Here is a 27,925-nt window from a genome sequence, read left to right as displayed (position 1 = left end):
TAAAAATAATATTATGGTTGGGGGCCACCACGACCAGAGGAAGCATATGAAAGGGTCACAGCATTAGGAAGGTTGAGAACCAGTGCGCTAAGGTTTCTATCCTTTATCTTGTTTCTACCCGTTCGGTTTCTCCCTAAGCTTTGCTTCTGATCCTTTTACTTGCCATTTCCCCATTCTTCTCCACTGCACCCTCTACACTTTTCCTCTCTCATTCTTCTTGGTCTCTGGGTCTCTGATGTTCATTCCCACCCCAGAGCTTGCAGTTAGTGAGCTAGGGGGACTGTAAGCTTGAAAATGAAGTGAGGTTGGAACACATAGCCCTACCATGGCCCAGGCTGGAGCAAACCCAGAGTTTTCCCTGTCCAAATATGGTAGCCTGCCAGGCTGTTGGTCCATGGGCCATGAGTTCACGACATGTCCAGCAGGTTAGGTGAGGAGTTAAAATTCACCCATGATAAATGAGTGCACCAAGCTGATGGCGGGACCTAGGATGGCTAGAGAAGGAGTGGCCTGCTTTGCACTGGACATGCTGTCACTCCATCTATTCCATAATCAAATTGAGGGCCTGATATTGAAGGACTTGTGCCGCAGCACAAAGATCTCGAATTTCTCTCCAGGGAGCAGTCTGGAGATAAGATATAGGGAGGAAAGCCAGACAGAAACCAATCTCACAGGCAAAGCAGTAAATGAAAGAGAAGGTACAAGACACACTGGGCAAGAGGCTGTCCTAGAAGAGGAGTCTGCCCAGGACCATCCAAGCAGAGCGTTCCCAAGGTTCTGGGAAGGCTGCCTATTTCACCTCATTCTTGCACTAGAGAAGATGGGGCTTAGAGAGAAGAAGGGCACACAAGGCAGCCTAGATGACCAGTGTGCCCTAGAAGTCAGACCCGGGACCAGGTTTCTCAGAAACTTGCCTTCTAGCAGGAGGAGGTAGAGGGAGTCGTTGTTATCTCTCGCTCCTCGCTCACTTGCTCTGGATGTTCTGCACCCCGCGCCTCCCACCCTCCCTGCCACCACTACCTTGCCTACGCTGTAACCTCTCTGCTTCCAGCCAAGCTCCTCCTTCCTGCCCCACCCACCTGTGAGCTTCATCCCTTCCAGCGGAGCTTCTACCTCACCTTCCCAGTTGCTTTTGCTCTGGCTGTGAGTTCCTTCGCCTCCCGCCAAGCTCCTCCCTCTCACTCCCCGTTTGGCTGTCAGCTCCGCCCGCTTCCAACAGGCTCCTCCCCTACCCGGTTTCCCTCCCTCTCTGGCCTCGCCCTTTTACCGGCGAATCCTCCCCCTACCCCCTCCCCTGTGTTCTGCCCCTGGCCCGGGTAAGCATCTCCTTATTTTGTTCTAGAAGATAGAAAACTCTTCGTGGGTATGCTCAACAAGCAACAATCCGAGGACGACGTGCGCCGCCTCTTCGAAGCCTTCGGGAACATCGAGGAGTGCACTATCCTGCGCGGGCCGGACGGCAACAGCAAGGGTGTGTGTGTGTGTGTGTGTGTGTGTGTGTGTGTGCTTGTGCGCGTGTGCGTGTGCATGTGTGCGCTTGCTCTGGATGCTCTGCACCCCGCACCTCCCACCCTCCCCTCCACCACTACCTTGCCCACGCTGTAACACCTCTGCTTCCATGCTAGCACCACCGTCAGGTGGTCCTCGAGGAGATCAAGAGGAGAGGGGGCCGTGGGTCTCTGCTCTGTGCCCCTTTCTGTCACTGTCTTGCCCCCTTCACATTTTATGCTCATATGGGGTGTGTGTGTGTGGGGGGGGGAATTGTCCTCTCCACTTGCCCTGTCTCTGTCCCTGTCTGCATGTCTCTCTTTTGCTGGATTCTCAGGATCATGGTTCAGCCTATCCTATCCCCACAGGGTGCGCCTTTGTGAAGTACTCCTCCCACGCCGAGGCACAGGCCGCCATCAACGCGCTACATGGCAGCCAGACCATGCCTGTGAGTGTGACCCTCGGGATGTGTGCAGGGTCTCATCCATCTTACCACTGTTTCTCAAAACAGGGTAGATTTAGGTAACCGAGAAAAGGTGGGGTTTAAAATTGGTACTCATGGGTGACCTCAGTATAGCACCCCACAGAAAGCACGGGTGTGGGGCGGGCCAGAGCAGGGACTCGGGGGTTGAAGACTGGGGCAAGCGAATCTTATGTGCCACCCTGATTGCAGGGAGCCTCCTCCAGCCTGGTGGTCAAGTTTGCAGACACTGACAAGGAGCGTACAATGAGACGGATGCAGCAGATGGCTGGCCAGATGGGCATGTTCAACCCCATGGCCATCCCCTTCGGAGCCTATGGCGCCTACGCTCAGGCAGTAAGTGGGGGCAAGGGTGGGCAGGGGTTTGTTATGGAGCTTCCCTTGCCCCAGCGCCAGAGAACAGGGATGCCTACCCAAACATTACCCTGTCCCCAGAGCAAAGAATATCAGGCGTAACTCCAGAGTGCAGTCTCAGGAGTTAAGAGGAGATCCAGGTAGAGATCGTTGCTAGGAGGAGGTGGGATGTTGTCCTTATTTTCATGGAGGAGTTCCCAGATAAGATCCTTGGTAGGGTAGACAAATGGTTCACCCCTGCACCCCCCCCCAAAAAAAAATCACTGCGAAGGCTAGAGAACACCAGTGCGGTAACGTCAAGCAGTTGGTCCTTACTCCACAAACTCTATTTACAGAGGTTTTCCTCAGTCACCTCTGGAGGGAATTGTGAAGAGACCGAAAGCCTCAAGTACCCACTCTTCCCCTGCCTCTGGCCACAACCACTTGATTCTTCCACAGCGGTATCCTGTCTAAAGTACTGCCTCCAGACTTGTGACCATCATCCCTGCATGGCAGCACTTAGGTCCTCTAGGGTTCTGGCTCTAACCCTCCTAGAAATACCATTCTCTTCTTGAGCAGAGTCTAGCCTTGACCATTTACAGCAGCCTTAACAGTCCCCACTCATCTTTGTAATAACATTTGGGGGTCTAGTCATGTTTCTCTTGTCTCTTCTATATGACAAATTTGAGCAGATTATCAGGTTGGCTGTCTATGGCTCATCCAACAGGTCTGTAGGAGTCTGGATGCCATTCCCCAGAACAATGTGTCTTACACAGACTGGGGAGCATATGAGCATACATAGCGTGAACCTCTTTCCTTCAACCTGCAAAACTTAGATTTCCAAAGGCCCTACTGTTTGTTCCTTTTTAAACCAGCAAGTCAGTTCCCAGGAAAGTGGAGACTAAGGCAGGCAAGGGGGAAGGCCTCAGGGCTTTCTAGGGTTAGAGACCAAAAGACTGTAGCAGTTCCCTGAGGCTCAGAGGCTGGTGCCCAGGAGCTGAGCCCCTGGTGGGAGGGCTGCCCCCTTGGAAGCCTGTGATATTTTTTCCACTCCCTCTGCCTCAGCTGATGCAACAGCAAGCAGCCCTCATGGCATCGGTCGCGCAAGGAGGCTACCTGAATCCCATGGCTGCCTTTGCTGCCGCCCAGATGCAGCAGATGGCAGCCCTCAACATGAATGGCTTGGCAGCCGCACCTATGACCCCAACCTCAGGTGAGCCCATCAATCTCTGACCTGGGGAAAGAATAGCAGGACCCAGGCTTGGGCATCGTCACAGCTACTAATGCTTTGCTCTGTAGTAAAAACACATGGGGTCTAGGCCCAAGTATTTTGTCTCAAAAATGTTCTAATCTGTAGGAGCCCAAGAGGATTTGAGATGTAGGTACCATGAAATCCACAATAAGATTTCAGGGGGAGATAGTTTCTCTCAAGTTGTCTGTCCTTGGTCCTTGCCTAAAACAACTAATGTCTGGAAAGAGAGTGACATGAAAGCGTTCCCATTTGAAGTTCAGCATGGCTCTGCCTTTCTCTTTAAGTCAACCTTGATGAGTTGACATTTCCCAAAAAACTACACAACCAGCTAAAGAACCACATGATTCATCCATGGATGAGTACTGGAGTCAACCCATCTCACAAAACGTGTTTTTGATTGGCTCTTGGCTCTTGTCCAGTACAATTTTGTCACCCACCCCTAGGATATACGGCAATGTCCACAGACACTTTTGTTTGCCACAACTCATAATAGAGAGGGCTAGCATCTAGTGTGTAGAGGCCAGAGAGCTGTTGCATCTCACAATGCAGCTTTCTATAAAGAACTATCTGGCTTCAAAAGACTAAGGGGTCTACACTGAGAAGCCCTAGGCTCTAAGTCTAAGGATGAGTTGATATGGTGGGCTCCCTTTTACCAAGCTTTCTGGCTCTCTATACCAGACAACAGCAGTAACCTTCCTGAGGTCCAGCTATTCCTTTCCAAGCTCAAAGCCACAAAAAATTGAAATATTCCTGGGCTCAACTATAGCCCTATTACTTAGTTCTGGTCACCTCAGGGACACTCATGGGTCTGGAAAATGGTACAGTAGAGACTGACTGTTTCTATCCTGCAGGGCCTCAGCACAGTAACATACCTCTGTCTTGCAATCCCCCACCTGAAATATGGATGCATCGTCTATGGAATCCATGGAACCATCACTATCATGACAACCACTATTACTTCTGCTGAAGGAAGCCAAACAGGGCTGACTAGACACTAAAGTCTAGTCACAAATGTCTCCCTCAGTGTAAGGATCTAGAATCCTCAGGCTGAATAGCAAAACTTCTTGGGAGAGGCAGATAAGCCTTTCATGGCCTCAAAAAGAACCATCCAATCCTGACTTGGCTGGAGTGCACAAGACCTACTGAAAAAGAACAAAGGGCCAAGTGTGGTCAGAGTCAAGGACACTGAGGATAAGTTTGTGTGCTCTAGATTCAAGGATTACACTCAGTGGTTAGAGAATCATCATGGGATAGGGGCTCTACTTTGAACAATGAGTAATCTGGGATGAATGAAAACATTCAATTCAAGAAATTAAGCCAGGGCATAGTTTACCAACAAGATAGGGTAGTTGTATGAGGACCATGACTGTCTCAAAGTCCTGAGAAGTAGCAAAGTAGAACTCCATGCTCAGCCTTCCTCACCTCTGCTGCCCTTGCCTTCTCTCTTCCCCAACCCCTCTGCCTCTCCTAAACCAGGTGGCAGCACCCCTCCAGGCATCACTGCACCAGCTGTGCCTAGCATCCCGTCCCCCATTGGGGTGAACGGCTTCACCGGCCTCCCCCCACAGGCCAATGGGCAGCCTGCTGCAGAAGCTGTGTTTGCCAATGGCATTCACCCCTACCCAGGTAAGCTTTTCCTTCCCAAAGTAGCAGACATCTTGTCCATTCTTCCCTTGCTCACTGTTAGAAGAAGGAATACACAATTCCGGCCCTCTGCTCCACAAATGTAACAGAAGAGGGCCAGCCACCTTCCTGTTTCAGGGAGCCTGTAATGAGAGAGAAAGGACCAAAATCCTAACATGGAGAGTGTCTGCTTATCAATAATAAATAATTCCATTCTAGGGACTATGTTCAGGAAGAAAAGATACGGGAAGCAATTGTACAACCAAGGTTGGCAAAGAGGCCAGTAACTACAATTTGATCCAGTGTGAACTTGAGCTGTAATCTAGGAGGGCAGGAGCTAAAAGAATAACCACATTTAGTGATAAGTAACAAAGGACTTATTGGGGAATGATCTGAATGGTTTTTTGACGGACCATCACATTCCAGTCCAGTCTTTTTGGTACACATTTAAAAAAAAAAGTCAGAACGTCGGACAGCTCCTTGGTCTGTGCTCAGGAGGTGAACTGTGACAATGAAGCCCGTTTCTGATTGGAGATTGACTTTACTTCTGTCAAATTCAGTGGAACTCACAAGGCAAGCGCATGCAACTGTCCCAATGCACTTCTTTCTTCTTATACGAAGGATGACAGATACCAGGGCAGGGAAGCAGAGTCCAGAGTCCTAGACTACCATAATAGAGATGTGCAAAGTACAGTTCTCCTTTCTGGAGAACAGAGGAAAGGAGTCATGAAAGCCAAGTCTTCACTAGATTCTAGGATTCCAGGACATTGGATTGTCCCCTAGGAGGTCAAAGTTGGGTTGAGAGCACAATATCTACCTTCCTTCTTCACCTTTAAACAGCACACCTGAGTTTATCAAGAGGGAATGTTCTCTGATTAAACACGACTAGGGACTCAAGTGAAATGAGAGTTCAGCAGCCCTGGGATGAGAACCTCCTGGAAACCAAGAGGCAGGAAAAGGCCTGCTGGGAAGGGGCAGGGTTGTTAGGATGTAGACCCAATAAGCACAAGAGGCTAATATTGTTAGAGCCCAGGCGATTGGGGGTGCTGTTTAAGCATGGGGACTCCTGCCTGGCACAGGTGGTAGAGGAGGGGTTTGGCCTACTGGAGGCAGAAGTGACCCTGCTAATCTCAAGCATGTCAGATCTGCTGCTGGCACATCTGGGTGTCTTCTCCCTCCACTCTTCTCTGCCTCTAAGCCCATCTGGATCTCCAATTCCATCCCCACCCTCACTGACATCTGTGAGCCATTTTTCTGATTGAGCTTGGAGATGCTTTTTTCCCCTATTTGTAACAATCTGCCATATCCCATAAACAATTCCCTGACAGAACCAGAGGAGGGATGAAGGGAAGGAAAGGAGAAACATAGTACATTAAAAAAAATTAATTTACCATCGTTAACTGCGTAGTTTGGAGCCACTGTAATGAGCGAGATCCTTCAAAATGCTCACACTTCGGCAGTTACTGATGAGGTCGTTAGGCAGAGAAGCAGAGAGGGGTCTCTGCGCGCTTCTCTCCAATTGTTAGCCCCACTCGAGTCTCTGTTCTTCCATTTTGCTCATGACCATGTTGGAAGTACATAATGTGTGTGGTTTTAATGGCCACGCACAACCCTCAAAGAACTGGCTCTGACAAGCACCAAGAACTATTTCTACTTTTTTCCCAATGCACTGTTTACTGAGCTCCTAGCAATATACTGGGCACTGCCTCTAAGTTGTGCAGATTGTTATGCACATTGGCTTCAAACTTCATGCAGTAAGAAAAGGGCACCATTTCTTACATCTGTAAAGGTGTTGAATGGGTGAGCATCTGGGAAGACTGAAACAACAAACCAGATATGACTGCCACTCTAGAGCGCTCAGAAGAAAGCAAAGGAGATAGGTGAGAGGGGGCAGAAATTAGCTCTGCCAAATATCACAGCTTGGAGTTCTTGGCTCTATCCTCCACCATAGGAAAATGTAGAGATTGAACTTTGGGTTGGGACAGTCTCAGGCAGAAAATAGCTCAAAGGATCCCTGTTCAGTTTCCTTCTGCTAAGGAGAGCCTCTCTCTCTCTCTCTCTCTCTCTCTCTCTCTCTCTCTCTCCCTCCCTCCCTCCCTCCCTCCCTCCCTTCCCCCCCCCGTGTGTGTGTGTGTGTGTGTGTGTGTGTGTGTGTACGTAGGAACTGAAGCAGAAGCCACAGGAGGTATTTTATCTGTCACCTGCCTGTCCCTAAGGACTTTTGTCCCAGGCTGTTCTCAAGGTTCCTCTGAACCCCGGGTGCTGTGGGTTTTTTGTTTGTTTGTTTGTTTTGTTTTTTGTTTTTGTTTTTTGTTTTCGAGAAAATTTAGCCAAAGGCTCATGGACAAGAGCTCATAAGGAAGCGGGAGTTCCCATTACTAAAGGCATTGGGGCCTGACAGGCTTGGCTGGTTAAAGGGCGCTTGAGCCCAGGAAGCCTTTTTTTCTGCCACTTCAGGGTTTTCTGTTTCTTTCAAGAATAATGAGGTTGGATCCTCCCAGTGTGTGGATGTCTATCTCCATACATCTTCCTGGGCCAGCCCTTTTCTGCAGTCAACCATTGCTGTCCTTGGCAACCAAGGGCTGCACACACTGCTGGCCCATACTTCATTCTTCTACTGAGATCTTAGCAGCAACAAAGGCCAGGGATCAAGCAAACCTTCCCCAGTCCAGTTTTTCAGAAGGTCTGCTCAAGTTTTGATTCAAGGCTCCTCTTTACTAGTGCCTTGATTTCTTTGGGTGGTATCTTTCTCCAAGTCCTGTTGGCAGACCCAAGGGAAGTGATGTATTTTGCCTTCTATTGCTGTGGTAATAATCATGATAAAAAGCAACTTGGAAGGAAAGGGTTTATTTGGCTAAAGTAACAAGGGCTACAGGACAGTGGGGGATGCCAAGGCAGGAACCTGGAGCCAGGCACTGAAGCAAAAGCCACAGAGGAGTGCTGCTTAGTGGACTGCTCCCCGTGGTTTGCTCAGCCCACTTTCTTATGTAGCTCAGGACCACTTGTCCAAGGATGGTACTGCCCACTATGGGCTTGGCCCTCCTGCATCCAACATTAATCAAGAAAATGTCCTACAGACTTGCCTAAAGGCTGGTCTGATGGAGGCATTTTCTCAGTTGATGCTCTTCTTCCTAGATAATTCTAGCTTTGTCACATTAATAAAAAATTACCCAGCACAGGGACAGAGTGTCAGAGTGAGTCCTCCTAGAGCCTTTATTTCACTTGTATGCAATATACAAGCTGGTGTTGCTTGTTTGTTTGTTTGTTTTAATGCACTGTGTCTACATTCTTCTTGGAATCTGTAAACAAGAGGCCCCCAACCTGACCATCCCTGGCTCCTCAATCCCTCTTCAAGCCAGGGCCCTCGTGTCTCTCCACCAAGGCCTTCATGGTCTGACATCTCTTCCCAGCCAGCATAAGCTTCTGCATGAACTGATCTCAGCCCCACACCAGGCCAGCTTCACATACACTTCCCAGTTAGAATAAACAACTGTGTAGCTGCTCGAGTTTCTGGGTACAGAAGAGAGAACTCCAAAAACACCCCGGCTCTCAGGGTGCCTGTCTCAGCTGCCCTGACTCAGGAACAGCCTGTGGTGACTGGAGAAGGCAGCACAGCCACAGTGGTATCCCTTTGGGCACTGTGGGGACAGGGACTAGTTTGGGTGGGCGTCACTGACTTCTGCTCTCTTGCCTTCTTGCAGCACAGAGCCCCACCGCAGCGGACCCCCTGCAGCAGGCCTACGCTGGAGTGCAGCAGTATGCAGGACGTTAGTATCCATGCAGCCCCTTGGCTCTTTCACTTGCTGTACTTAGATCTTCATATACCTGCACCAGGGGCGCCTTGCTCTCCAGATCTGGTCCCAGCCCTGCATAAGGAAGGGAGGGAGTAGCAGAGGCTCTAGATGGAAGGAGGAAGGGTGGTGCTGGCAGAGGTACTCTCTTCCATCACCACTGGGCTGTCTTCCACCTCAGGTTCTCTACATGGTGCTGTGGCATGGGGGTGGAGGGAGGGCCAGAACTCCCTGAGTTGGTGAGCTACAGTAGAGCAGTAACACATTTGATTTTCTGTCTGCATTGCACTGATTGCCAGGACCAATGTGCCTTGTGTTCATGTCCTACACAGTTACCACACAGCTATGTCGGTTGCTGCTATATACAGTTCATGGTCTCTGACCCGGGAAGCAGAGGCCTGGGTTTGAGAGGAGGAGGGACTCTGGTGGGGAAGCTTCTCCTCTCCAGGCAAGCAAAATGGAGTCCAGAGGAGAGACAGCAAAACGAACAGGCAGGCAGGAAGAGACAGCCTGGGGCCAGCAGGCCAGGCGTTACAGAACCCAGCCAAACTGTCTTCCTTTGTCCCACCACTTGGCCACATACTCTTTTCATCCCTACTCAGCCTGTGCCCACTGTCCAGCCTGGCTAAGGCAATTCTTCAATGACTTCAGAGATCTAGCAATGGCCCCTGTGGATGATGGGGCTACTTTACAAGGCCGGAGCTCAGCGGAAACTGTCCTTGCTTAACTGGAGCTAAGACAAACCTCTATTATTGTTGGCCCTACCCCAGCTCTAACCTCAGGCTCTGCAGCTGTGGGAGCCAGGCTAGGCTGCCAAGAGAGATGGTCCTCCTGCCCTCCCTCTGACCTTCTCTAACCAAACAGAACATCAGATACACTCCTAGGGAACACACACCTATACACCATCAGCCAGCGCTTTACTTCCCACCAGGTATCCTCTGAGCAGCAGTGAGGATAGGTCAGCTATGGCTGTCCACTGTTTCAGATTCGAGTTGCCTGTGTGCACACGTAATCCATACTGAAAGCTGCTTTCTGTGAACTGCCTGAGTTTCTGTCCACCTTGTGGCTGGTGACTCTGACACTGAGCTCTCTCTCTCTCTCTTTATTCTGGCTTCCCATCCTGTCTGTGTCTCTCTGCACCCTGTTGCCATCTCTTCACTTTCTCTTCGGCTCTTCAACAGCTGCCTACCCTGCTGCCTATGGTCAGATAAGCCAGGCCTTTCCTCAGCCACCACCAATGATTCCCCAGCAACAGAGAGAAGGTGAGTCTTGGCCCCGCCCTTCCCCACTCCCTGAAGAGGCTGCTTTATTTGGCCTTCTGGTCTCTCCAGGCCTCTGACAGGAACATTGTTAAATGTATGCATGAAAGTGGGTGGGAGAGTTATAGGGCCAGAAGAAGTCCTCGCCTATTCATACAAAAAGATGTGCATCCTGTGGGCAGCTCTGAAAGCCAAAGTGGTAGCCTGGTCCAGGGGCAGATGACCAGAGACCACGCCCCTTCCCCACATCCCACCGTCATTTGCCAGTGGTCTGACACAGCTCACCTACAAGTACCATGGTCTTTAAAAGTCAACCCTTGAGAATGGGAAGGTTGTTTTCCTTCTTGAGCAAACCCTTTCCATCACTCTTAAACAAGACCTAGAAGAGGTTGAAGATGTATTTGTTGGTGGAGGCCTTGTCCCTGCTCCAGGGAGTTCTCAGCTTTATGGAGATGGGGAATACACAGGCTTACTCCCTGGAGCGTTCATCTGAAGTCCATCTGGTGTGTGTCCAGTGAGTGAGAGCAGAGCTGGGAGGTGAGGCTCCAGCACTGGGGCAGCCTTCACAATCCTGAGCACTGAGAAGGAAATGGTGACTAGCCTGAGGCAACCAGGGAAGTGAGGTGCTGTAGGAGGAAGTAGAGGACACCTGTCTTCCCTGATAGGTAGGGTTTGCCCAGAGTGGAGGGCAGGGAGAAATAATGCTAGTGGCTAGAAGGGCTAAGCAATGGAGGCAAGTTTGTCATGTACAGGACACATATACCCTCCCGGTGATCGGGAGAGAAAGGCAGCACTCCTGGATAGACTCCACAGGCAGGATGAGGTGTCTGCAGCTGCAGTGCAGTGGCAGTGCAGAGGGATGCCCTGTAAAGGTTGTGTATAGATATCGGAGTGTTGGTAGAACAGGACAGACAAGACCAGAGCCTTGGTAGAGCCTACTTGATGTCACTCATTGGGTTCCAGTAACCAGAGAGCCACAGAATTAGCAAAGAGAAAAGCTGTTTGAGCAACTGTCTCAGAAGCCCTGCCACAGAAAAGTGGACTTGAGAAGCAGAGGGACATCAACAAGACCTCATCTTCTTCACCTCCTAGTAATAGTGAACTGTAACAACACCTGTCCCAGAAGTCCACAAGGCATGTTCCATTGGTTTCCGAATGTCAGATGTGTGGTCGCTGTAGCAGATTACATCAGTGATCTGGAGTTTAGGTTACTCCAAAAGGACTTTGAGAACCCACTGCTCCAAATATCTTTGGGGAGAGAGACCCCTAACAGACTTGTAGTTCCTGAATGATTGGAAGTATGTATTTCAAACTACACCCCCCCGGGTCTGACCCCTGGATTGGTCACCGCCTGCTTAGGTGACTCTACACAAGTCACTCCTCTCCACCACTTATATGAGACAGTGAGGACAGTTTCTTAGAGAAATGTGTGTATCAAACTCACTCAGGTCTGCTCTCCTGTACCCATACCCAGGACCCAAGAGGTCTGTGGTGGTCTTTTCCCTTTCCTTATCCCCATGCCCTGCAGTAGCTGAGAACCAACTTCCGTTTCAGTTGGGCAGAGAGGGGCAGTCCCTCAAGGCCCTGCTTCACCCGAAGAGCCTTCCCTGGGGTGTGCCTTCCTGCAGCCCAGATCTTTCTCAGTTAGGTCAGAGCCACAAGGGATGGACCAGGCTTGCTGATCCGGACGCAGAGCGGAGAGCTGTACCCAAAGGCCTCACGGCTCTTGTTACTTGCTTATCTCTCACTGTACTCAGATCCCTTCATGAATCTGTCTTAAAAACCTAGGAATCCCCGAACTCTGTTGTGCATGCACAGCACAAACATACACTCACATGCAAACACTTACACATGCAAACACAGACACACACACACATTCACACACGCACATACACACTCAAACACACTGCATCTTAGTGCCATAATCATTCATCACACATGACAGCCCTCGCTACTGTCTTTAAACTCAAGTCTCCTGCTTCCTGCCCCCTTGCTTCCAATTCCCATTCTGTTCTACCTTGTGGATCTAGCTGTGGCCTTCTTCTCATAAGTTTTACAACTCTGCAACCTTAGCCACACCCTGCTCCTCATATGAGGTCCTATGCCACAGTCCTCTTAGAGTTCACAAGTCCTTTCCTTGGAGCTGAACTATTCCATAGACCCTTCCCTTTCTCCTGACCGTGATATACAAGATCATGCTGCATACACCATTGAGTTATGACATTGGGAGCAGGTTTTGGGCTTGGAAGGAGGAAGACTCTAGCACACAGAAGTAGAGAGATATATGCTACAGGTAAGGGACATCAGGAACAAAAGACATTACCAAGCATAAGGTAAGCCTAGGGCCCAGGAGACAGAAAGGTGAGACAGAAGCACATAAAGCCAGGTCCCACTGGACATATGAAACCTGGATAGGAAAGAAGGCTGTATTCCCTCAGCTTCATTATAGTGACCTCTTACGTCATGCTTGCCTCTCCAAGAGCACAGTGGTAGCTGGGTAGAACCCTCCTGCCAGCTCCTAGTATTTGAGCTGAGCTTGGAAACCAACAGATCCCTGAGCCTTACCCCAGGCCACCTGCCGCACAGATGGCACAGGATCTCTGGGATGACTATGGCTGCAGCTCTGCCTGGGTCTACGTGTGGTCAGGGAGAGCAACTTTCTGTCTCTGAAGCTACATGTCACCATTGCTCTGGTTGAACTAGATTCTGTGAATGAAGCAAAGCAGAAAGAGTTGGGGATACAAGAACATTGTTAATCATGGGGACAATAGCGGCTCCTAACATCCCAGTTAGGGTAACCTTGCAGACAGACTGAGCTGATGTCTCTGAAGGGCCATAGAGGAGTCTAAATTTGGAGTCAGGGTCCCGATTCCAAGGCAGTTTTCAGCATGGGGTAGAGCCACCAAGGAAGATGTGAAGAGTGTCGATGAGAACAGGAGGGAAGGCATATGCTGGACCACAAGAGAGACATGGATGGAAGAAGGCAGATGGCCCTGCCATAGTGAGTGACCTTATTGTTGGAGAGAAAACCTCTCAGATGTGAAGAAAAAAACCCAGCCCAATACAGACTTGTGTCACCAGAAGGGAAAGGCCAGAAGAAGTCTCAGGGAGCTAGAGTTTGGAGAGAGGATCTGGAGGAGTTCTGGAGGACTGTGACTTAAATTGGTCTTCATGGTGGTTTCTTCCTCCAAGATGGCCATATCAAGGGACCATCAAGAGGTACATTCAGCTGGTATATAGTAGCAAGAACATGGTTGGAGCACACAGGACAAAAGAAGGGCCACAAAGCTTGGGTGGTGGAAAGGAAGCACGCCTATGCCTGGTTCTGAACGCACCATCATCCACCGACAGAGGTTCTAGGAGGAGGGGCTGCCAGGGACAGGAAAGGTCAGTGGCTTAGCAGGTGGCTTTAATGGACAAAGGGAATTTTCTTCTGGCTCTGGGCCTGGAAGTGGTGAGGTAGTCAGAAAAAAGAAGATAGTGGGAGGGCAGAAGAGCATCCAGAGCCAGTTATTTGTCCCCATGCTGGATTATCTGGCTGCCCCACTGGTCCTTAGTGAGTAGGACAATAGAGTCTGGCTGCCTAAGCCATGTGGTTGGTGGCAAGCCCTCACTGGAGTTCATGTTTAGATGTCTTCACTGAAGCGACTTCAAGTCACCTCAAAGTCTAAAGGATACATGGTACTTTGTAGAATGACAGGACACAGACTAGGGAAGATTTCCACTTAAGTGCTTAGAATTGATCCTTTGACCATTGTAAAAGAAATAGCTCTATCTGCAAGTTCCAAGAACACAAAGAAGCCTGGAAAGTTAGGGTTCAGGACAGGTAGGCAGAAAGTAGAGCTCACATTATGAAGGCTACACCCCGGGTTCATATCCTGGCTTCACCCTCCTCCTCCTCCACCACCACCGCCACCACCAAGACATCTTTTGGCAGATGACTTAATCTCTTTAGAACTCAGTTACTTCAGCTGCAAAGTAGTGACAGTGTAATTAAGCCAGAGGATGCAGATGGTGGGGTGAGTCCCATACAAAGTGCTTAGCACAGCCCAAGGATGTCCTCAGGGTGGAAGCGTTCTGGCTGTTGCTCAAATGACAAGAGGCAGCTCAGGGGTGCCCTGACAACTGTGGAGTCTGAAGCTGTTTCTGTGCCACATGCTGGATCCAGAAGGAAAAATCTTGTTTTCTGTCATCAAGACTAGGAAGGAATGTAAGGTATGGACCACAGTAGCCGGGCCTTTGGAAGGAATCTATGTGAAGACTACAGGCCAGGCAAAGAACTGGGCCTATGCACTGTCTCTTAAGCTCTCTGCCAGTCTGAGCTGAGTCTGAATGGGAGAGAAAGTGAAGTGGCACCAGCATAGGATGAGGGCCATTTTCTCAACCCTTCCCAGAACATAGACTGGGCAGGAGGGAATAGCCACAAATTCTGTGATCTTTCCTCAGCACCTTGTTTCCAGAGACACAGATGATATGGTCTTGGCATAGTCACCCCAGAACTGCTAGGGTGCCCACTATTGATGCTTGCTAAAAGACCACAGAAAGATCCAGTGACTTACCCATAGCCAAGTGGAGATTAGAGCTAATACTTGGGGCTCAGTAAACCTTCCCCATTCTTTAGGGGTTGCTTCTTTGACGCACTTCACGCCCTAGCCCCACCCTTCCCTCCCTGCTACACTGCCTAATTCGCTTACCTTTCCTCTGTCTCTTTCTTCCCCCACCCGCTATCCCTCTTCCCTGTCCAACCCCCTCCCCTCACCGCAGGGCCCGAGGGCTGTAACCTGCTCATCTACCATCTGCCCCAGGAGTTTGGGGACGCTGAGCTGATGCAGATGTTCCTCCCTTTCGGTAATGTCATCTCCTCGAAAGTGTTTGTGGATCGGGCGACTAACCAAAGTAAATGCTTTGGTGGGTAAAGATAACAAACCATTCAGCTTCACCTAGGATGGGGGCTGCTCCCTCCGACTCCTCCTGCTCCTTCACACTGCCCCAGGTGCTCCTGGGCCCAGCCTCCATCTCTCAGTCCTTTTTTTCTGCTCTGCTCTTCCTTTGGCTTCTCAGCTTTCTCTACCCACACTCAGCTTCCATCTCCCAGCCCAAGAAATCCCCTTCTAGCCCCAAAGCCCAGTTCATGCGGCCAAGAAAGGGAAGGGGTCACTGTGGTTGGGGGTGGGGGGATAGCATGCAGAATCAGAGAGTACAACTCATCTTCCCAACAGTCTCTCATGTTCAGAGTCTGGTTTGAGCCCCCAGGGCAAAAGCCAGTGACCCAGAGACAGCCAGCCCACGGAGGCCCTAGCTACCTGCCCTTTAGCCATCTCTCCGCCTCTCTGTCCTGCCACCTTTCCTATGCCTCCCCTGGACCTTGCTCCCTTCATGCCACACCATGACCCCACCCTTACACCCACTCCAGGCCACCAAAGTGGGCATTGTTGAGGAGCCAGGAGGAGATTGCCCTCAGGAAGTCTAAGTTCTGAGCCCAAAAGAAACCACACCTACTTAACAGCAGCAAGATGCCAAGCAGTGCAGCAGTAAGGAAGTCAGAAATGGCTAGAAGGGGCATGAGGCTGGACTGAGAAGAGGGACAGGACAGGGGACGAGGCTTTGGGAGACAAGGGGCTCACAGTATTCGCTAGGGAGGACTGCACTAGACAGCGCCAATCTGTGAGAAGTCTTTGATTGGGCATCCTATGTCTTGTTTTATAAATTTGGTATCTTCATTCAGACAGGTCCAGATGCCATGGGATCCTGTCTCATGCTCACGCTTCTTCTTTCAGCTCCTTCTTGGTCCATCTCCCACCTTTCCATTTACCTCCATCAGAGCATTCTTCTAGGGCAATATCTACGCATGAGTCCCCAAGAGTACGCAACCTACAGAATGCCTGCACTGAGCCGGGGCTGAGTCTAACAAAGCTTCATGTTGACTCTCAGACTCTGGGATATGAGGACAGCCAGGGAACATAGGGATGGTGGAGGCAAGGAAGCACAGAGTGGAGAAACACCAGGAAGCATTAAGATCAGGCCTTTCCAGTAAGGAATCATGAAAATCTTGGTGATTCAGGGTGTGTCCCTTAGGACAGTCAAGATCTTGGCACCATTGGGCCCTCCCATCTGGCATTTATCACAGGAAACTCATGTTTCTTAGATCAGAGAAGAGTTGCCCCAGTGTCTCATTTCTCTTTGGCTATGGAAAAACAGAGAAAAAGACATAGCTGTGCTTCTCCCAAGTGGCATTTTTTGTTTTGTTTTGTTTTGTTTTGTTTTTGTTTTTTGGGGGATTAAAATGACCTGTATAAAGCCCAACTGGAAGTCACAACTGTCATTTACATCACAGAAATCACATAAAGAACACCTCTAGGAGCCTCTAGACAGATCACATCTGCCTTATTGGCTGTCCCTTAGGACACAACCCAGTTTTCAAGGTTACTTGAGTGTCTATCCCCCAAACTACGCTTAGTCCCAAAGACTATTTATACTCTCCAGGACCAAGGTTTCTTTTCGCTGTATTGGAAACCATCTTATGTACACCTCTGTTGAATTTCTTTTTTTTTCCCTTAGGCTTCTGTCATATTGGTCTAGCTTCTGCTCCCCCTTAAGCCACTTGGGCCTCCTGGGCCAGAGCCTTCTGCCTCCCCCCACCCTCTCAGAGACCTCTAGTGCTCACTCATGGGCAAGTCATTGAACACTTTGAAGCTCAATGCCCTTGTTTACAAAGTAGAGATGCTGCAGTTATCCCTACGGGATCCACCCTGTAAGGGTCTATGAGACTGTCAATGGCAGAAGCTTGGCATTCTCAGCAGACCTTCTGTAGGTGCCATAGCCCCTTTTCTTATGAAGAGTGTGGCCATAATCACAGGGTCCTATGGTAACCTCTACCCCTCAGAAGCTGCATAAATATTAGCAAAGCCTTCCAGGGCTTCATGACAAAATGGACAGCACAAATGCCCCTACCTTGGAAGGAGAACATCCTACCTCTGAAGCTTTTCAGTTGGGAGGCAGGAACTTCTTGAGGGTGGGATAGGAGGTTCTCTGGCACAGGAACAAACATGAGGCCTAGTGCCCAGAGCCCTCTTCACAGGGGTGTCCAGGCTGCAGGCAGACTTTGCCCTGACTGCAGTTGTTTGGTGAAGCTAGATGAGGAGGGTCTGTTCTCCTGGGCTCAGAAACACTCTGTGGCTCCCAGAAAGCACTTGCTTCTCCTGGAAGCTGGCTGCTGCAAACTGCTACCAAGCAGGTGGCTATCCCTCCTTTTGGCTTCATCTCAGACAACTCTGAGCTTCTTCTCTCAGCTTTGCCCTTCTTTCTGTCAGAAAGAGTCACCCAACCTGAGTGTCCAAGTAGAGTCAGTACCAGAGATGTCCATGTGGGGGTGGAAAATGGGCGCACTCAAGAAGGGACAGAGGCTCATCTATCTTCCTTAGTCTGGAGACAGCAGGGAAGACAGACTTACACTCACACTGAAAACTCGCTCCGGTCTGCTTAGCACCTGACTTTAGTCATCAGACACACAGGTTAGTGGAGGGAGACAGCCGGAAGGGATGTACGACTGGAGGCTGATTAATTAGTCAGCTGATTTGGTGTACATATTGATGCTCTGTTTGTTTGTTTGTTTATGCTCCGATCCTGACTCTCCTCATTTCTGCATGCAGTGCATCCACATATGCACAATGAGACACATACACCCTCTTCCTCCATCTTTCATGATCCATGACTGTATGAATAAATTGAGCATTGCAGGCATAAAACAAGAGGAAGAGAGAAGGGCCAGATGTAGGCAGTGTCTGAGGAGACAGAGAGAATGGAAAAGGAGAGAGCAGGAAATCGAGATGAAAAAGTCAGGAGAGAGGGTGTAGCTATGTTAGCATGAAGTCAGGGGCAGGCCCGAGGTACATAGCAAATATTCAGGAAAGCAGCTACTTCGAATGCGGTCTGGCCACACAATGATCGCTTATGTATCTCACAGTCATCTAAAGGCAAGCATGCTCTTGTGTATAGCCTGAGCATGTCAGCCAAGCTGAGTTTCAAAGGTTAGGACCTAGGTCCATTTTTACAGCAGAAACGGGATGAATTAAACAAAGCTCTGAAGGTTTATTTCCTGGAGAGTTTGTGGCAAGAGGGTATGCTTTTACTTGATGGCCCTCGTTCTGGTCCCTAGCGGCCTGACTATAAGCCCGCTGGACCACAGAAACCCTTTTCTCAAGGGCCCATGGTGTCTGTATGAGGAAACGCCGCGATTTCCCAGTTTAAGCCACAATCCGGTCTATCTGCCTGTGTTGTTTAGCCGTGAAGCGCAGAGCAGAACGGTAGTGGAAGGCGCTCTGCATCCCTAGGAAGGCTGGTACAGAACGTGGTGTGTGCTTAGTTAGGAAGATCCCACAGTGGCGAGGGCTGCGCACAGCCCCAGGGGTGAGGCGGGTTTGGTGGGGGTGACCGGGCGGTGGAGTGGCTTCCCCGACGTTCCTCCCTCCCGGCCCTCGCACTCCTCTCTCTCCCCAGGCCGGCACCCCGTGCCCTCCCGCTGCCAGGCCCCCTCCTGTCAGGGAGGACAGTGTGCAATAAGCTCCTCCGCCCGCAGGTGTGTCCGCCCTCTCCCGCGGGAGGAGAGGGCCGAGGTGGCGGGCCGGCCGGGGTGGGTGGGGGGGTGGGCGGGCGCCGGCGCCACCGGGAGCCGAGGAGCAGCCGAGCCCGGGCCCGGGCGCCAGGCCGGGAGGGGCCTGCGGGCGGAGGGGCGGGGCTGAGGCCGGGCCGGGCCGGGGGCGGAGCCTCGAGCCCCGCCCCTCCCCTCCCCTCCCGCCTGCAGCGGCCCCGGGCGGCCCCGTGGAAACCCAGGCCCTGGTCCCTCGTGTCTCGCCAGGCTTCGTGAGCTTCGACAACCCGGCCAGCGCGCAGACCGCCATCCAGGCCATGAACGGCTTCCAGATAGGCATGAAGAGGCTCAAGGTGCAGCTGAAGCGGCCCAAAGACGCCAATCGCCCGTACTGAGCGCCGGCGGGAGCGTCCCCCGGGGGAGACCAGGACTCGCACAGGTAACCATGGGCGGCGGGGCGTAGGGACGGGAGGTTTGGATGGACCCGTCGCCTCCTCAGGCCTTCCTGGGCCCGGCCCTCACCTGTGCCTTGGACCCGATGCGCCCTGACCAACCTACTTCTGACTCAAGGTCCACGTCACAGGCATAGAACTAGGGCCACCCTGGTAGAACCAGGCTTGGCTGTCCCCTCCGCCTCCAGGCCAAAAGGGGTAGAAGTGAGGAACCTCTGAGAAAGTGAGCAGAGCCTTGGTCCTGCGCCTTCAGGCTCGCATTGTGGTCCTGTTAGCCAGGGACCCTAGGTGGGCAGATGGCAAGTTCGGGCCCTGCAGTGAGGAAGAGCCTCAGGTTGAGCCTTCTCCCAGGCTCCCTGGCTCACGCATGCTCTGTTGGAAGTGAGCGGTGGGCTTCCTCCTTGACTCCTTTCCCAGTAGCTGCCCTAGCTTAGCCAGGACAGGAGGGACAGGGATTTTCAAAGGAATTTTAGCAAGAGGAAACGCAGCTGGAGGACGCATTGCTGAGGAAGGGAGGTAGTGTTGGAAGTTTGGGAACCCTACTGGGTCTGCCCAGGCTTGACTTTCTTTGACCTTGCCTGGCAGCCTGAGGCAGTTAGTCCCTCCTTTTTGTTTTTTTTCTCCCGGGGGGCAGAGCAGATTAGGGGGAAAGGAACTGAGGGAATGCTCCAGGCCATTAGGGTCCACCTCTACTGTTCTCCTGATGTTGCTCACACCAGTAATCCTCAGCTTAGTTACAGACCGGAGATGAAGGCCACATTTGGCCTCTTCTTGCTCCACCCACCCCTCCTTCTATTTAGCAGCACTGTGCCTCGGGCACTGTGTTAGGTACACAGGGAGAGTTGGAGATAGATTACTTGGTATTGGTAGGTAGTATGGGGATGGTAGCCGAACTGAAGATTTCGAGGCCAGTCTGAGTTGAAATTGGAGATGAGTGCCTCCCCCTCTCCTGTAAGGTCAGGGGAAGCGTGTGTGAGGAGCAAGCAGGGAACTAAGGGTGCTGCAGGGAGGGCTGAGAAGTGGGAGCAGACCAGGGGAGAGGACAGCCATTGCTTGGAGCCTGCAGGCCACTGCATGGACTTTGCCCTCCTCTCAAATGGGAAGGGGTGTGGAGAGTTGTTCAGGGGAGCTGGGGTAGCCTGCTGTTAGGTCGATGCTAGGCTGTGAGGGCTGCCACAGAAATCTGTTGTATTGACCTTAGTGCGGGGGAAGATCAGGCAGTGTGAACATAGACACATTTTGAAAGTAGAGACATTTTGAAAGTAGAGATGTGTACTGACACATTAGAAGGTATGGAAGGGAGAGAGGATCCTGAGGTGACACCTACGATTCAGCCCTAGTGACAGGAGAGCAGAGAGTCCGTAAGAAAGATTGGGCATGTGAGAGTTAAGGCATGCAAGTGGAAGTTCCAGACCAGGAGTAATCTCCAGGTTCTGGTTTCCTGTCATTGCACACTTCCTTACAGGGGTACAGACACCAGAAGAAGACCCTTCTGTACCAGCTGGAGCGGGGGTCTTTTCCCTCTGGGTGAACACTAACCTAACACTCTATTCCTGAGAGAGCAAAGCTGACTCTGGCCTCCTCACTCCCCAGCCCTGCCTATTTGTGCCTTATGTGTAGATGGTGGTTCACAGGATCTGAGCACCACTTTGTGCTGGGTTTTGGGCCAGGTCTGGGGATACAGAGATGAGTGGTTACACTACAGAGGAATGCACACACAGGTACCAATCTGCAGCCACCAGATGGATGTGCTCCCGGAGAGGAACGGCTCAGTCAGGAAGCTCCAAGGTGCATGCCAGACTTCTACTTCCTCACTAAGGAAACCATGATTTTGTAGGTGATCAGATGATTTGGAGGGGCATGTAGGTATTTTGGCTAGCAGATCCTATCCTACCCTTATGGCTCAAGACAGGGTAATAGCCGTAAGTCAGAAATTCCTAGAGGAAGGGTGGAAGAAGGCAAGTGTGCTGTGAGGTGTGAAGTAAGAGGACTATAGGGTAGATCCAGCTAACACTCAGACTTGGGAGGCCATGAAGATGACCACCACAGACTTTCATATTCCAGGCATTGTGCTGACAGGTAACAGTAGGTACTGTGTAGCTACCTAGCTCTGACTCCCTCTCAGGGGAGAAGTGTCAGCATTCCTACCTTACAGAGGAGCACAATGAGCGATGGAGCCAAAATTTGAAGCCAGGAGCCTAGTTTCCTTTCAAGTAAGGCGAATGGGAGACTACTGCCCTCATCATAGCTCTGCTCACCCACAGCATCCCGAGCTTCTCTGGAACCCACCGTCTGATTACCTCCTCCCTAGGAAGGCTCTTAAGCCGTGATGGGACATAACTCCTATGATGACGTTACCGTTTAGTTTTCACTCAGGCAGTATTTAATGACACTGCCTCTGCAACCCAGGAGTGCGGAAGCTGTGGTAGGAGGAGTCTAAGAGAAGATGGAGCTATCCAAGTCAGCCTAGGAGCGGCCAAGAAGAAACAATGCATGCGTGTGCACACACACACACACACACACACACACACACACACGAATGGAATATCATAGGTCGGGGGGAGATACTGAGAAGTGATGAAGCATAAGCTGGAGCTATTCATCGTTAGGAGAGGGAAGCCTGAGTAGAAGCTTGAGAGACCAGGTGAAGCTGAGAGCAGCCGGCTGGTGAGGAGGTGACTTGGACTAGTAGTAAGGTGGGATGTGCAAGCAGGCTTGATGGTCCAAGGCCAAGTCAGAGCCACTTTGACCCAAATCTGGGGAAGAGAGATTCAGGCAGAGTAGCTGGGTAACATGGCTGCAGTTGGTTCCACAGACTGAGGCCTGGGTAGGGTAGGGTTGAGGTTGGGAACAACAAAGCTCTCCTCCCTTGATGGTCTCCTGTCTCACTGGCTATTTGGGCCTCGTGTGTGCAAGGCTAGACTATAGCTTGAGGTCTGGGTCAGCTATGGCTAGAGTCAACCTATTTTAGATGGTATCTATGAAATGGTCCTGCCTGGTTCAGGTTAGTGGGCCAGAATGTTCCAGACTTGGATCTCAGCTTGCCTATGATGGTCAGGACCCAGTTGTCATCTCCAGGGCTCTGTGCTCTGTGAGGTACCGGTACCTCCTAGGGGGATAGATACATGGGAGACCTTACTTTGTGTCTCTGGTCTAGTATAGCAGAAATGAGGTGTATGAGAGTTTCCTGGTTGAGTTTTGAGAAGAGAGGCTGTATGCATTCAGGTCTGAGTCCACATGCCAAGGACAATGTCTGACACCAAGGAACAGCTGGACTGAAGCTGGGGAGACAGGAAGAGCAGAGTGGGGTTAGCAAGTTCTGGCTCTAGAGCCAGGGTATCTTCTCACTGTAGTTGCCAGAGCGGAACCCTTCCCACTAAGGCAACACACTTCTTAGTTCTTAGGCCTCTCCTTATGCCAAAAGGACCCTGTGGCCAAGCAGCCTAGCAGTGAGGGAACGTTGAAGGAGCTTTTCTGAGGGGTTGGAAATGTAGAGGAAGGGTGTGATTAGGATGCTGTGAGTGGGTGAAAGATCAGATGCTGGAATAGCAAAGAACCCAGTGCAAGCTGACAGACAGAGGGCTTGGGTGGTGCCTCTGGGAAGGCTTAGCTGGAGGCCCAGTTGCTTGGATAGCTTATCTACAGTAACACTGTGAGATGCTAGGCTTCCCTTCCACCTTCAAGGAAACCAAGACAGAGACTGGAGTGGTTTGCACAGGGCTTGTTGGTTGGAGACCCTGGAGACAAAACGGAGATGTGCAGCAGGTCTTGGCACAGGCTTGAGTGCTGCAGAGAAACAGGGAACAGGGAGCAAACTCACAGACAGCCTCAGGATGGGAGCTGGAGTGGGATAGATACAAGAGAATCCCAGGATGGGAGCTGCAGTGGGATAGATACAGGAGAATCCCAGGATGGGAGCTGGAGTGGGACAGATACAAGAGAATCCCAGAAGTGAGAATCACGGTGGTGCCTACAGAGGAAAGCCTTTATTCCTAACCCCAGGGTTCCTTCCTGCTAGGGAGCTGGGTCAGCCGGGAGAGCTGCTGGCAATAGTGTGAAGAAGGCAAGGGGGGCAGGGAGAATGGAGGAGAGGCCCACAGAGCCAAGGAAAGAGCAGCAGGGGCATGGCCAGCAAGCTGCCTTCTGCAGCCCCACCCTGCAGCTCTCTATATGGCGCTTTCTTAGGTCAGAGCTGCAGGCCTCTCTGAGGACCTCAGAGCATAGAAGCAACCTTGGCTTGGTCGAGTCAGAGTCTGAGGTAATCAGGACAGAAAACTGGCAGTGCTCAGGACATTACAGGACGTCAGGGACTCTGATAAAATACACTCTAAACCAAAGACATTGGTTTGCCAGAGCAAAGAGGTGTGAGCATAGAAGTGTCCCTGCCACCTAAAGACACCCTTTTTGAGGTTAGGATCTACAAGTTGAGGGGTCCTGTTCAGGTAGACTCTGCTGTGGTGGCAAAGTACCTCAGGAGACTCACCTTTCCCACCTGCACCGCCCACCAGGGCACAGTGGCTCCCCTGCAGGCCCTCAGGTGAGGAGAGCTCTACATGTGGGGGAGAAAGAACTCAAGGTGCTAATGGAGCTTGCTCCCAGAGATCTGCTTGCTGGCTATGGTGGTGTGAGGGGCTGGTAGTTTTTTTTTTCTGGCCCCCCTCACCAAAATGCCTGTACCCCTTCCTCTTCCCAACGCATGATGGGCGCCCTTAGGGACCCCGTGTGAGGTTCTGCTCCTGTTCATGGTGTGCCATGTGTCTGCATAAATAGCTGTGTGTGTACTTGTGCGTTCTGTGCTCATGTCCTGTGTCTGCTGGCTTCCTCCATCCCTTTGAGTTCCTTTTGGTTCCCTTATGATTTGACTGCTGTTTTCTCATCAGCTTTAGACGGATGCTGTGGTCTGGTGCTGTATAAATATTTTTTCCTTTTGATTTTGTTTTAAGTTCTTCCCCTTCTTTACCCTTAACCCTCCCCTGGTCCCTCCAACCCCTCTGCTCCCACTTGCCCTACCCCTCCCATCCCTCCTTTCTCCCCACACTCTCTTGTTCCCCTCTCTCTTTCTCTCTCTCTCCATATATAAATATATATATATAAATCTTTTCTTCTTTTGTCATTCAACCAAATTCCAACAACCCAACCAGGGCCAGTCAAATCCACCACAGTCTCGCGCTGAGCTAGGAATAAAGTTCACGTAATCACATGAGAGTGGAGAAAAGTCCCCCATCCGTAAGTTCAAATCAACTCAAAGTTCACAGTGTGACATGATGGCGTCATGTAACAAGGCTAAGAATCGGTTGCATGACACTTGCCGTCAAGTTTCGTGGAGGTGCTGTGATTGGAGCGTTTTCCTTGGATGTCGTACCCGTGGATGATTGGCCAGTCATGATCACACGTGCATTTTCTTAACCCTTGTGCTGCCACGGTCTCTTTGCTGTGCTCATTTTCGTTTTGTTCTTGGTGCCTGCAGTGGTTTTAGTTTCTGTTGTTTGGTTTTTCTTGTTCAGCATTTTTATTTTTTTTAAATGCTTCTCTAGTTGTCACATAGAGAAAGAAAGAAAAAAAAAAAACCAAAACGAAAAAACAAAAAAACAATTAGTAAAACTAAAAGACAAATTCCTCAATTATCAAACATGGGATCATTTAACTGTATAAACTATTCTTTTTTTTTCTTAAAAATAAGGAAAACATCTTAAAATATTTCTGCGTGGTTGATTTACTTGCACTTGAAAATATTGTGATTTTATTTTTTTCTAGAAATTTGGGGGCCTTTTTCAATTGACACTTTCTTAGGTTTGGTCTTTTTTCCAGTTAGACTATTTTGAATCTCACCTAAAAGGAAATATGAAAAACAAACTATCTATAGTTTTTTAAAAAAAAGATAAAAAATTCTAAGCCAAAAAGCTAGAGTGAAAAGCCAGAGATCTCTGAGAGAGAGCCTGGTAAAAATTGTAAGGTTTGTATTGTAATCATTTCTGCTAAATTCAGAATTTAGGAAGGGTGGGAAGGGAAGGGTGGCTGGGGACATGGGAGGGTATTTTTGGTTGGTCTGGAAGAAACAGTAGCAACAAAGCAAAATGCATCTTTTTATTTACAACTGAAAAAGGGTCCTTGACAAGTGTTTTTTTTTTAATTTTATTATTATTTTCTTTGGTGTTGTAATTGTTTAGACTGCTGTGTACGGTTTGCTGTTTGTTGAATCAACAGTGTGAAAACCTGCCAGCATGGATTGATATACGCATGACGTTGTCCCCTCGAGTAGGGGCTTTGCAGTTATAATTTTCTTGATGTAACCAGTCACCCCCATGTATAAGTGGAAGCTGCTTGCTAGAATGGAGATTAGTCTCATTTGTTAATTCACTGACTAAACATTCGCCTTCTGATTCTAGTCAGATCATGATTTTGTTTTCCTTAAAAGCAAAACTAAACAAAAACCACCATTGGAAATAAAAATCCAAGAACTGCTTTAGTTAATATATTTAAGTTTGATAAATAAATCTATTTTGACCTTCATTTAGCTTCTCCCATCCAGTCCCTAGAAGTTCTGAATTTCCTCTAAATTCCCTGGCATGTATGAGAAAAGTATTATGTATGTGCATATGTGTGTGCATAGATGCATACACATACACACATATCCATGTATATACACATATGTGCAGGTGAATATGTTCTACACATATATCCAGATATGCATATATATACACACACAGCCTGGCAAATAGTACTAACCTTGAGGAAGAAGTGGCTGGCTAGAAACTGGGTAAGGATTTGGCAACAATTGAGAGGCATCGAGCCTCTTCCTAGATTTTTTTCAAGCTGGGGAGGAATGGGCTGGCCTGCCACAGTCCTGCTATCTTGTTTGCTAGGCTTCTGTATACATATGGTATCTGGGATAAGTCCCTAGGGACAAGTTTAATTACAAATTTATATTCCACAGACCCAAATTCTCCCCTTAGATCTAGCAGTCTCTTAATCCAGAACCCTTCTTAAGGAAGCCAAATCAAGAACTTTTTTCCAATAACTATAGCCCAGCTATAATCATCACTATTAGATTGCCCAGTGGTTTTTCAGTCTGAACAGAAGAACAAATTTCTTTTGGCTGTATCATGATCATGACTAATTCTCATACTGGTCTCTCTTCCTTACCACCTACCATCCCCCAGAAATCCCATCTTCCCCAGAGGCAGGATCCTATTGGTGTTTGGATGCATTCTGTGTTTTCACACTTGGCTTAATCAGCACTGATCTTCTTCATTTTAGGGCAGGATGCTGAACGGGCTACATTAAAAACAAACCTCTTTCTCTCTCTATTTATAAATGAGAACTGTTGGAAGACACCTTTGACATATCAGCCAATACCAATCAAGCTGAAGACTCCAGACACTCCGTGTGACTGTAACATTTCTTCAAGGAAAGTATAGCGTCTATGGAGTGCAGAGGGCTCGTGTTTGGGGAAAAATATACATGACATACAGATGACGACGAAGAAGAAAAATGATATAAAACAAACAACAAAAACCCGCGACTTTAAAACGAAATAAGTGAGCCCAGATGGGGAAGCTGAAGGGCTGGGCACTAGGCGGAGATGCTGCTGTCAACCCATTCTGGGGCTTTTCCTGCCGGTAGGCGCCTGAGGCAGGCAGGGGCAAGTGTACAATGGGGCCTAGTCCCCAGCAGGCGGCTGGGAGGCCGCGCTGAGCATCTCTATTTGTCATTCCTTTAGCTATTTAGGGACCAAAGGACCAAACTTTTTATTGCAGATGTGTAGCTCTGTCAATTAGAGGTGGAATGGAGACCAACCTCCTTCCTGCCTCCTGGCTGTTCTTGAAACAGCTTAGAGCGATTCTATGAAAATGTAATAAAAAATAAAAAAAAAAAATAAAAAAGAACAAAAAAAAGGAAAAAAAATAATGCTTCAACGCTTTTAAAACAGCAAGATACTAGTTCTTTGATACTTTGAGAGGCGCTTTGATTACCCCGATTGAAGTCTCTGAAACTTTCCTATGGTTTTCTGTATTATATGTCTGGATGGAGCTGTTTAGATAAATTGATTGGTGGATATTTGGGGAAAGCAACAAAGATATTAAGTCATTAACCATGAAGAGAATACGAGGGGACCAAGGGGACTTCGAAGGCAAGGTAATTGTTGTGAAAGTCTGTAAATGCTTCTAATTCTTCCCCCTCTTAAAATCATAATAGTTGTACAGAATTTTAAAAGGAAAAGTTTAAAATACTTATATCATAGAAGAAGAAAAATTAGAGGAAAGCAAAAAAAAATTTAAAAAAGGAAAAAAAAACCTTATAGAAGTTAGCATTATGCTAAAATCCCAGATGTTGTAGGACTGTACTTCTGTAGAGTTTAGACTGAGCATCGATCCCGTCTCCCCGCGAGTGCTGTCGGACTCGGTCCCCAAGGGCCAGGCCGGACTGTCCAGACCTGCAGGCTCCGGCCCGAAACGCCGCTCCGGAAGCGTCCTGCCGCCTCTCGCTTCGCCCGGGAGCCGCGCGCCCATGCGCGCTCTCTCTGCCCTCCTCACCTCTGCTTCACTCGCCTTCTGTGCTTGTTCCGGAGATTTTCCAGGCCAGGGAGAACTGGGAACTTTTCATCTTCAAACAACTAGACAACACACACACACACACACACACACACACACACACACAC

The 27,925-nt window shown here is 49.7% G+C and overlaps 1 protein-coding gene across 19 annotated transcripts in view; it reads left to right on the top strand.

The window, feature by feature from the left end:
- Positions 1 to 27,396, top strand: part of Celf4 (CUGBP Elav-like family member 4) — a 281,718-nt gene extending 254,322 nt beyond the window's left edge. For 3 of the 19 annotated variants that reach the window (XM_028774864.1, XM_028774863.1, XM_028774858.1), the window contains exons 4-14: positions 1,343 to 1,471; positions 1,857 to 1,936; positions 2,162 to 2,305; positions 3,368 to 3,515; positions 5,031 to 5,180; positions 8,879 to 8,944; positions 10,150 to 10,230; positions 14,992 to 15,075; positions 18,724 to 18,802; positions 19,082 to 19,253; positions 26,524 to 27,396. In XM_028774864.1, the coding sequence (XP_028630697.1) occupies positions 1,343 to 1,471; positions 1,857 to 1,936; positions 2,162 to 2,305; positions 3,368 to 3,515; positions 5,031 to 5,180; positions 8,879 to 8,944; positions 10,150 to 10,230; positions 14,992 to 15,075; positions 18,724 to 18,802; positions 19,082 to 19,253; positions 26,524 to 26,550 (1,160 nt within the window). In that variant the 3' untranslated portion in view covers positions 26,551 to 27,396. Of the gene's footprint in view, positions 1 to 1,342; positions 1,472 to 1,856; positions 1,937 to 2,161; positions 2,306 to 3,367; positions 3,516 to 5,030; positions 5,181 to 8,878; positions 8,945 to 10,149; positions 10,231 to 14,991; positions 15,136 to 18,723; positions 18,803 to 19,081; positions 19,254 to 24,407; positions 24,462 to 26,523 lie in introns of those variants that run through there. The other 16 variants (XM_028774869.1, XM_028774859.1, XM_028774865.1 and 13 more) reach the window with 10 other exon arrangements.
- The last annotated feature ends 529 nt before the right edge of the window (positions 27,397 to 27,925 follow it).

This window comes from Grammomys surdaster, unplaced genomic scaffold (genome assembly GCF_004785775.1).
Source record: "Grammomys surdaster isolate TR1022 unplaced genomic scaffold, NIH_TR_1.0 243, whole genome shotgun sequence".
NCBI classification, from domain to species: domain Eukaryota; kingdom Metazoa; phylum Chordata; class Mammalia; order Rodentia; family Muridae; genus Grammomys; species Grammomys surdaster.
The sequence above is the reverse complement of the archived record's forward strand: the minus strand, read 5'-3'. Positions and strand labels throughout refer to the sequence as shown.